The 11,460-nt window shown below is 35.6% G+C and overlaps 2 protein-coding genes across 2 annotated transcripts; one reads left to right on the top strand and one right to left on the bottom strand.

The window, feature by feature from the left end:
* Window positions 1-4,504: 4,504 nt before the first annotated feature.
* Window positions 4,505-5,983, top strand: CPR24 (cuticular protein RR-1 motif 24). Its single transcript, NM_001173255.1, has 3 exons — window positions 4,505-4,516; window positions 4,660-4,793; window positions 5,782-5,983. The coding sequence occupies exons 1-3, from the start codon at window positions 4,505-4,507 to the stop codon at window positions 5,981-5,983; spliced, it is 348 nt and encodes a 115-aa protein (NP_001166726.1).
* A 2,878-nt stretch (window positions 5,984-8,861) lies between these two features.
* CPR25 (cuticular protein RR-1 motif 25) lies at window positions 8,862-10,818 on the bottom strand. Its single transcript, NM_001173254.1, has 3 exons — window positions 10,807-10,818; window positions 9,968-10,080; window positions 8,862-9,054 (listed from the first exon to the last, which is right to left on the bottom strand). The coding sequence occupies exons 1-3, from the start codon at window positions 10,816-10,818 to the stop codon at window positions 8,862-8,864; spliced, it is 318 nt and encodes a 105-aa protein (NP_001166725.1).
* Window positions 10,819-11,460: the final 642 nt, after the last annotated feature.

Raw genomic sequence — 11,460 nt, 5'->3', positions numbered from 1 at the left:
TTAGACGGCTTGTTCAAAATCTACATTTATAGGGGTTGGGCAAGCTACCACTTCACTCTTCGACTCTTGGGATCAAAATTCAAAATTCAAAATCATTTATTTCAACTTGGATGTCATCAAAAACACACTTGTTGAATGTCAAAATGTAAAAGAAAATGTTAACTCTACCACCGGTTCCAAAAAAGCCACAGTCCTGAGAAGAACCGGCGAAACAAACTCAGCGGGCTTTTTTTTTTGTATTTTCTCAACTATTTTCTTCTTTTTTTTTTAAACAAGAAAACATATTTACAGTATACAAAAAAACAAGTCAAAAAAATACAATTCAAATAAATAATAATAATAATAATAATGAAAAATGAAAAGGCCAGGAGCGAACGCCTCATTCCCACGTAGTGCCATCTAGTAAAAAATCCTTAACTTTATAATATGCCTTGTTGCACAAACGTTCCTTGACAGTTTTCTTAAATCTATGAACAGGTAGTAGTTGAACGTTTTGTGGGATCTTGTTGAAAAGTTGTACACCCAGCCTCCTGAAAGAGTTGCTTATTTTCTTAATTCGAGCCGCCGGCAACGCAAGCCTATGTTTGTTCCTAGTGTTCACATTATGCAAATCGCAGACTCTGGGGAATTCTACAATGTTTTTACGCACGTACAATAAATTTTCAAAAATGTATTGGGACGCTAAAGTTAGAATTTTGATTTCCTTAAACTTGTCCCTCAAGGATTCCCTCGGGTGCATATTATAAATAGCACGAATAGCCCTCTTCTGCAGGATAAAAATCGTTTCGACATCGGCAGCATTGCCCCATAGCAAAATGCCATAGGACATAACACTATGAAAATAACTGAAATAAACTAGACGTGCCGTATCTTCATCAGTATACGTTCGTATTTTTTTTACCGCAAACGCTGCAGAACTAAGCCCATTCGCTAACTTGCATATGTGAGGACCCCACTGCAGCCTGGAATCAACTGTTATACCAAGAAAAACTGTCGAATCAACAAGCTCCAGTGTCTCTCCACTTACAATGATATTAGTGTCTACTTGTCTAACATTAGGTGTGGTAAATTTTATACATTTGGTTTTTTTGTTATTTAATAACAGATTATTAACACTAAACCAATGTACCACGCGCGAGATAGCATCATTCACATCGTCATAATCTTCCAATTGTCGTTTAATTTTAAACAATAAGGATGTATCATCAGCGAATAATACGACCTCGTGACGGGTTTCAATAAACTTTGGTAAATCATTGATATACACAAGAAATAAGAAGGGACCCAATATGGAACCCTGAGGAACACCCATATTAAGTAAGATACCGGAAGATCTCTTTCCTTTAACGTCTACCTTTTGGATTCTTCCGGATAAATAAGATTTAATAAGTTCTAATGAAACGCCCCTAATACCATAATGGTGTAATTTCCTCAACAATGTATTATGCTCAACACAATCAAAAGCTTTAGATAAGTCGCAGAATACCCCAAGGGCATTATGCGACTCCTCCCAAGCCTGAAAAATATTTTTAATAAGATCTACACCTGCATCAATAGTCGAACGGCCTCTAGTGAATCCATACTGTTTGTTATGAAGCAGGTTATTGGAATAGAAATGGTTCAAAAGCTGTTCCAAAATAATTTTTTCAAAAATTTTACTCAATGTAGGTAGTACTGAAATGGGTCTAAAGTTAGTGGGGTCAAAAGTACTATCAGATTTAAACAGAGGTATTATTTTACTATATTTCATTAGATCAGGAAACACACCACTATCAATACAGTCATTAAATATTGTAGCAAGGTAAGGTGCGATTATATCAATAATGGATTTTATAACCTTAATTGATATTCCCCATAAATCACCAGTTTTTTTAATATTAATGAGCTTGAAATTATCAATTATGTCCTTTATAGCAATATTTGTGAACTTAAAGTTAACACTGCATTTATCAACATGATCTTGCAGTAATGATTCGGCGACGGTAGGAGATGAAATTAAAGATTTTGTAGTAGAAGCTGGGATATCAGCAAAGTAGCGCTCAAAAGCACTGGCCACTTCTTGATGAGAAGTTATTATTTTATCATTGATTTTCAAAATTGATTCAGCATTGCTGTTTCTGACATTCCCAGTCTCCCTATTAATGATATTCCAAGTCATTTTAATTTTGTCAGGTGCATTTTTTATAAGTTTGCCTAAGTGCAATGACTTGGCCAATGTACAGACTTTTTTAAACAGCTTGGAATATTTACAGACATACTCATGAAATGACTTATTATATGATTATAGGATTTTTCATGATAAAGGTCATATAATCTCTGCCTACTTTTGTGAATTCCAACAGTCGCCCATTCATTGAATGATCTTTTATTATGTAAGATCAGAGTTTTAGAAGTAAAGATGGCACTAAATTCATCATTAATGCAATTAAATAAATCCATGTAGTGAACATTAGGATCTTCACTATAACAAACATTCGCAATTTTTGCCAAAACTTTACCTCTAAACTTCTCCATACGTCTAATATTAATAGGAACAAACTGTAGGTTTCTTGAACTATTAACATCTGTAACAGATTTCATTTTAAAAGATATGAATTGTCCACTGTGGTCTGAACTTAAATGATTAATAATATATTTATGCAAAGGTTTTACGTTTGTGAAAATATTATCTATACAGGTTGCCGATGTGCTAGTTTTTCTTGTGGGCTCTGAAAATAAATTGCTAAGGTTATATGATTTTAACAATGTTCTGAATCTAATAGTGGCATTTGTATTTTCTAATAAATTTATATTAAAATCACCACAGATAAAAATATGTTTATTAGAAACAGAGAGCTTTAATAAAAAAAAAATTTAATAAATTTGGTGTCATTTCCTCTCTTCTCTATCCTCTTTGTAACCAAAAACTACCCGCATAAATCCTGTGAGGGTGTTAAGAGAAAACACCTTGTCGACATCTCGTTCTGGATGTACTATCCCGACTGTGACTCATCATGGGGTATTGCATAATAATGTAATAGCTAAGGACTATTTCACGATTAATAGACATTGCATAAGCTTTATGCATTAGAGAATTAAAAGCGAAAATGATAAATTCAAATGGGATATATGAAGTCATACCTTATAAATAACTTGATCGTCGTCTGCTTACTAGGCATAAGCATTGAGAATAAATGAAGAATTAATGATAAATTTAACTTCCTTAACGTTTTACTATGACCATTCATGATCTTATTAAAATTTGAACACATTTATAAAATACTAGCCGTATCGCCCGCTTCGCTGGGCATTTAAAATAACCATTATTATTTATTGTCATTATTATTAGGGACTCCAACACTCATATAAATATTATCCTACCCATTAAGTACATGTATTTTCTACATACCAAGTTTCAAGTCAATCGGATGCATGGTTCAGTAGTTATAACGGAACATCCGTAAAAACCACTAGAGATTTATATATTAGTATAGATTATTCAGGATTATTTATTAAGACAGGATACAATAAAAATCTCAACGTGTTTAGTATTTTAATTTATTATATTCATTTTATTACTTCATTATTAAGATGTCTTCTAAAAAACCAGGGTGGGGCTTTTCAATACGGGACATCTGTCATGCAATTTTAGAAGAAAAAAAATATGTAACATGCATTTTGCAGATAAAAACTTTTCGAAGCGTACGAATTTGTCAATCGGCTGTAAAATACTACCATAAACAAATTGCTTGTTAATTGGTAAGTATTGAATATGGTTACAAAGGTAACAATAAGCAGTAGCGAGGCCGAACCGCACTCTTACATAACTGTGTACCGATGTTCGTTTATTTGACCTTAAGACCTTAAAACCGGTATCACGGATATCTTAGACCTTTTATAAGCGGATCGTATCGAGTCTAACGTTGTTATTATATGTCGTGGATGCTTAAATGCTTTTCGAATAGCTAAAGAACTGATTATCCTTGTTAATTAGCAAGTATATGTAATTACATTCTATATAATTAACATCGCGATCTATGCATAAAGATTATAAAAGAAAACTAAACTTAAAACAGCTTTAGAGGCATGTTTTTAATTTCCTCAAAGTAAAATGTGTCTTAAATTCTTAGCTACCCTAAAATATGTATTAATTGAATATATTTTTTTACGTCTATATTCCGTGGTCGTTCGACAGCAGTGTTATAAAATTTGTTTGTCAAGGTTTTCTGTAACAATACAACCGAGGATGTAGGTTAAGTATTGAGCGTGTGTCGGTGTCAGACAAACAATTTACACAATTGACAAACTCCAGTAACAATTTCGTGGATCACCTTAAATAAATTGTTTGCATTATTATGATTAACACCTCGGCGTTCCAATGAAACTTCGAAACATCGTATTGTCAATACAACGGAATTATATTTATAGCTGTACTGAGGCACCTCTGAGTACACACGTTCAGGATTCATCCAAGTAACATTAAGGTTCAGTAAAAAAAAATTAAAAAAAAAATATAAATAAAAAAATGATGAAAACCGTAAGTGTCTCTCAAGTGTCAGTGAAGTGCAATGGATTCAGCGTTATATTCATTTCGATTACTAAAAATATTATATTTGAATTCTTTTTAACATATTTATACATTTAAAAAAAAAAAACTTACTTTTTACTTGTCATTTGCAGACTCTTTTCGTCCTTGCCGCCCTGGCCATTGTCTGCGCACAGGAAGCGCAAAATGCCCCACCTCAGGGACAGAAAGCACCCGTAGAAATAGTCAAACAAGACTCTGAAGTTGACGTCGACGGATACAAATTTGAGTAAGTAATGTTCGAATTATTCTCCGCCCTGCCTATTTTGGCCGTGAAGCGTTAATGCGTTTCGGTTTGAAGGGCGGACCAGCTGTTGTACTGTAAAAACTGAGAGACCTTGGAACTCACGTCTCAAGATGGGTGGCGGCATTTAAATTGTCTATATCGACGGTGACCACTTAACACCGGGTGAGCTGTGAGCTCGTCCAACCATATTTGCAATAAACTCCTTTTTTTATAAAATCTTTTCTAACTACTTAAACAGATCAAAACCGCTTTCTATAAGTAGTAGTTCATAATATTTATACGCTTGTACTTTCATAATTAATAATATAAAGATCATCCATCGAAAATAAGCTATTAGGGTTATTATATTAAATTGTATTAAACATTTTGGTTTGGGTTATCACCACTTTCAGCATCAATTGGTATTTTTGTTCTATTTCTCTGTTGTTAGACAAAGTGTCCGTGGTTCAATGGCTAAGACACTCCGTATATTCATATCGAATGACGCGATGATTACAGCGACCACTTATTGTTCTGTAAAATACGGGTAGACAATTTTATTTTTTTACAAAAGTCTGTTTCAAAGTACTTTAAATAGTTTTTCAATGAAAAAGTATAGTAATAAAAATAAAATTTACACAAATTATAATTAGCGTATTAGTTATTACATATATATTATAGGATCATATATGGTATCTCTTACGAGTCCGCTCGGGTAGGCACCACCACTCTGCCTATTTCTGCCGTGAAGCAGTAATGCGTCTCGGTTTGAAGGGTGGAACAGCCGTTGTAACTATACTGAGACCTTAGAACTTATATCTCAAGGTGGGTGGCGCATTTACGTTGTAGATGTCTATAGGCTCCAGTAACCACTCAACACCAGGTGGGCTGTGAGATCGTCCACCCATCTAAGCAATAAAAAAATAATAGATATACTATAGATATAGCCTATAGATATTAGTTAAATTTTACTATACAATTACTTTTACAGATACGAGACAAGCGACGGTACATCCAGGCAAGAACAGGGCGAGTATAAGAACGACACTGACCAGCAAGGTCTCCTGGTGAGGGGTAGCTACAAATACGTCGCTCCGGACGGCCAGCAGATCTCTGTTTCTTTCGTCGCCGACAAGAACGGCTACCAGCCCACAGAACAAAACGGAACTCAACAACAACCCGCTCAGGCTTAAAAACATCTGCAACAACAATATCACTGCTGGAAACCAAAATTATTTCATAAGCTAACTAGAGAATGTATTGTCTAGTCTTAAAGCAAACCTTCATTTGACACTGCCCAATAAAGTGCTCTATAAGGAGATCCGAAATTTTATTCATGATTCGTAGTAAAAAATATTCTTTTTAGACAATCCAAGATTGATACTATCAAACTATTATATAATCGACTTCTATTCGATCATATTTTGTATCTTAGACCGTTAATAGTGTTCAAATAAATGGAATCCTAAAGTACATCTGTACTATTTATTATAAATAAAATGTGTAAATTTTCGTCGTAAGGTCGTCTGTTTTGTTGGTTATTGATTTAGGGTAGGCAGCGGCTTTGCCCCGCCCCTGGCATTGCTGAAGTCCATGGGCGACAGTAACCACACATAATCAGGTGGGCCGTACGCTCATCCGCTTACAACAAAAAAAATATAAAAAAATTGTAATGGAGAACTTCAATAATTTATTGGCCATTGATGACAAAAATAACGCTAAGTTACCGTCGTACGTACCATGCTCTTTTGTCAATATTAATACTATTGTATCGATTAAGAATCTTTGTCAAATTTTTCTTTTTTCTAATTTTAAGATCTACCATATAAATGTCGACTGGAACGTGTGGTTTCTTCGCGGTAGAAACAGGGAATATAAAGATCCGCCATGGTAATTCTGTCCGGTCATTAAATGAATCTTCCGCCCGTGGCAGCGAAATCCTTACCTTAATTTCTTACTTAATTTCATCATTAGTTTCTTATTTGATTTACCAAACAGAACTTTGAAATCGTCGTGGCCCAAAGGATAAGAAGCCCGATGCATTTATATCAAGCGATGTGACTGTTCCGTTTTTCGAACCCCGCGGGCAGGTATAATATAATTTTTCGTAATTGAAATTAAAAGAAATACGTAGTTACCATATTTTATGTTTAAAATCCCAAAACAAAAAATATAATCCAAATCTCCAAAAATATAATTTTCGTAATTTTTTCTCTTCTCTCTCTTCTCTCTTCTCTATCCGTATCAACAATACATCGCCGTCAGCATAGGGATCTCGACAAAATGTTATTTCCCGTAACCTTTATGGGTCCCGGATTTATGCTGGGTCTCATTCGTGGGTGTATCCTGGCGTAAGAGTTGGCGGTGTCGCCTAGGCGAGATTTGGTTACTCCACCGACCGAAAGGGTCGGCGTTCTGGGCTCTTATGATTGCGAGTCCAGTATAGGCAGGGCAGCAGAGAGTCATTAGTTCTAGAACTTGTGCCAAGAGTCTGGTTGTAGTGTTGACCACAGGGAATCCCCTTACTCTGACCGGATTCTGACCCGGGGCGGAGATCGGACGTCGCGTGTGAGAGTACAAGAAGGTCGTTTCGTAGGTAAGACCCTAGAACATCTTTAAACCCGTGGTCTGCTCCCAATATCGGCAGATCGTCAAGTTTCACATAGCCTGCGCGCCACTTAAGCACGGACGGATGAGGTTCGGTCATCTGTCCTAAAAAAAGAGGCCAGGGGATACACTCCCTTGCCCCTAGTCTCCCCTGAAAGCTCGGACGCTGGCCATTAAGCGACGGAGGGCTTTAATCGGTTCAACTGTGATATGTCTCCCTCAAAGCATGAATGTGTTATTTAATTATATATTTATTGTGCTTGTCACAGTGTAGTGATGTGTAGAAAAGATTTTGTCCATTTACAAAAGTACAGAAGTCTTTAATCCTGAGTTTTAATATGGATGAAGTCATTGTGATTTTAAGGAACTTTGTTTATAGCTAACTATCAAGTGTGTCCATTTATCAAGATCATAGTATTTTGTGAAATTTCCGCTAACTAATTGCTTAATGGCTGAATATTACTCAGTAACATACTAGACGAAAGCAGTGAAGTTATGAAAGGAATATTAAAACACGAGGAATTAGGATAATCCTATGTAGTGCTTTACTTTATTGAGTCAAATACTAAATTAAATGTGGATAGTATAATATGACTAAAAGAGTGTGAAGATAGGAATAGCATCGTGCAATGAAAACAAATCGGTGGTATAGAGAGAGTATTTTGTGTAAGCCTATGTCTGCACATATGCGAATTTGCGTCATGAGAACATAGCCAGAAAGCATGAAAAAAAAACCAATTACCTATACCTACAACATAATTGAGACGTCAATCTCATGTGTTAATGTGAGTGATAGCATTCACCATTTCGCTATGTTCTGTACACAATCCATTTATTAAAAAAATTATCACACAGTAATTACAACTTTTATTTCACAATTTTTACCATAGTAAACTTTTTGTAGGTATTCAAATTTTTAAACACTCGTAGTGCACCTGAATTAATTGTGTTTCTGTCTACTGTCATATTCAGAACTATGTGCATTTTTTATTAATGACACATTAGCTCCAATCTATACTAACATATAAATCTACTGTGGTTTTTACGGATGTTCCGTTATATATACTGGACCGTGCCTTCGATTGACTTGAAACTTGGTATCCATGTAAAAAATACATGTACTTAATGGATAGGCTAATATTTATATGAGTGTTGGACTCCCTAATAATAATGACAATAAATAATAATGTTAATATTAAATGCCAGCGAAGCGGGCGAGTGCGGCTAGTATATCATATATATAACAATACGAAATACTATTATGTACCTAATTAAAATAATAAGAATACTTTAGTTCGTTTTTTAAGTGGGTTGAACTGTTTAAAAATATACATTTTCAATTGGTTCGTTCAAACAATTTGCTCTAAAGTATTATTAAGGGGACAGTATAGAAGTAAAATGAAAAGTGTGTTGGTATTCATTAATTTAATTCCGTATAAAAGTAGAAACTGATATTTATACGAATCATTGCTGACTGTGATCGATAATCCGGATGGTGGGTTTGTATCCTTTGTCGTCAGCTGTGAAGGTCACTTCGTATTCCTGACCATCGGGAGTTAGGTATGAGTATGAGCCTCGGACAGCAATACCTTGGTTTTCTCCTACGGTAATAAGACCGGCTTCCTCTTTCCTTGACACTCCATCACTGGTTTTGAATCTGAATTGGATTGAAAGAATATAATTTATTACTAAAGGCGATAAATACATGACATAGAAATCAATAATCGAACCGGAGAACTCGAACATTTGAAAGGGAAACTACAAAAACATACTGAACTCAAACATCACGCCAATCCTCAACATCGGAGAAAAGTTTCAGAAAAATAAAAATAAATGATTTAGACTAATTTTGGATTTTTACTCGTGTTATTCATACATATTACGCGGGTCTAAAATCTTTTTTTTTGAATTTTTTTTTTATTGCCCTTGTAGTAAGACGAGAATACGGCCCACCTGATGGTGAGTGGTTCTGTCGCCCATGGACTTCAGCAATGCCAGGGGCAGAGCCAAGCCGCTGCCTACCGCTTAATACTCTCCACAAGTCTCGTTTGAAGAAGGACATGTCATAGCGCTCGGGAAACATCGTGGAGGGGAGCTCATTCCATAGCCGGATGGTACGTGGCAAAAAAGACCTCTGGAAACGCACTGTGGATGACCGCAGTAGCTCCAGGTAGTACGGATGAACTCTACTCCGGTGGCGGGCGGTGCGGTGGTAAAAACGAGATGCCGGTATCATCTCGAACAATTCCTCAGAGCACACGCTCCGCACGGTTATGCATTTTTAAAACTCTCCCAATGATTTTTTTTATTGCTTAGATGGGTGGACGAGCGCTCACAGCCCACCTGGTGTTAAGTGGTACTTGAGCCCATAGACATCTACAACGTTAATGCACCACCCACCTTGAGATATAAATTCTAAGGTCTCAGTATAGTTACAAATACTGCCCCACCCTTCAAACCGAAACGCCTTACTGCATCACGGCAGAAATAGGCAGGGTGGTGGTACCTACCCGTGCGGACTTACAAGAGAGGTCCTACCAATAGAGGTAATAGAGTAATAAATTACTCACTCGAAATCGTATCCATCAGGTCTGACAAAGCTGTTGTCTGAAAGGATTTCGGCGGTGCTTTTTTGCTCCTGTGCAATAATTACGCCGGCCAGTGCACAGAGAACGAACAGTTTCTGTAATAATAGTTAGTACTTTATTATTTATTGTACACACAGTTAATACAATACAATAATTGCGAAAAGTTATAAAAAGGCGAGCTTAACTCAACAATTGAGTTATCTACCAGCTGACTGTTATTTAAGAGGGAAAGCTTTACATAATTGGGTAGAAGAGTACAATCTAATCAATTTACTTACTGATACAATGCACAATAACAATCATATTAATAATAATAAAAAACACTAATAAATAATATATCAGACTATATACATACACGTACATATATAATGAAATACATAAAATAAATAATAATAATATATAAGTAATATTAAATCGATAGATAGTGCTCCTTTAATGGCATTCTGAATACTTCAAGTGAGGGGCTGGCACGGCTTTGCTAGCAGCAAATTAAATAGCTGACACTGTCTTGATTGCGTTTTGAATTATTCTAGTGTATTTGAAAGGCGGGTGTTAAGACACTACGCATTAGCGGGCACCACCCATTTAGTTATTTTTCGTGTGATTGTGATGGTTATGATTTATTTATTTATTTATAAGACAAGATTAAATGGGTTATCTTACAGAGCTTAACAAAAAGATAATATGAATATAGATAAATCACAGAAATAATATCAGAAATAATACTGATTTATTTCTGTGAAGTAAATAATCGATAAATTTCTACATAAAAAAAAGGAACGACTTATTCCGATCCCATAGTAAAAAACAATCAAACTTACCAAAGCGACCATGGTGTTGGAAAAAGAGAATATTTTCTTTTTACAATAAACAGATGAATGATACAAATGGTTCGGACCAAACTCCTTAAATACAGGCTTTGTTTGTCCACATTACAGCAACTGTAAATGTGCACACTGGCGTAGGTGATAATACAATATGTTTTATGATGAAACTCAACGACAAACGTCAAAATTGGCACACAACATAAAGTAGAAAAAATTGCGTATTGTTTTGTACAGAAACAGGTGATAATTGACTTGACCGATCTTTTATTTTATTTTTTTCAGGCGGAAATTTCAGCCGTCCTTTGAATATAGTACGCAAGTGCTAGTCATTGGCACCGGAATCAATATCTCCGTAAAGGATTTAAAATGTCAGTATTAGAAAACGTAGAAAATATAGGCGTGTATAATTTAATTAATCGTCGAAGTAGTCATTTGTTATTATATTATGTATTTTTCATCAATTTCGATCTACTAGTGGTAGGACCTCTTGTGAGACCGCGCGGGTGGGTACCACCACCTTGCCTGTTTCTGCCGTGAATCAGTAGTGCGGTTCGGTTTGAAGGGCGGGGCAGCCGTTGTAACTATACTCGAGACCTTAGAACTTACATCTCAAGGTGGGTGTCGCTTTTACGTTGTGGATGTCTATGG

Source organism: Bombyx mori, chromosome 22, assembly GCF_030269925.1.
Source record: "Bombyx mori chromosome 22, ASM3026992v2".
Lineage (NCBI taxonomy): Eukaryota > Metazoa > Arthropoda > Insecta > Lepidoptera > Bombycidae > Bombyx > Bombyx mori.
This window is presented reverse-complemented; position numbering and strand designations above follow the sequence as displayed.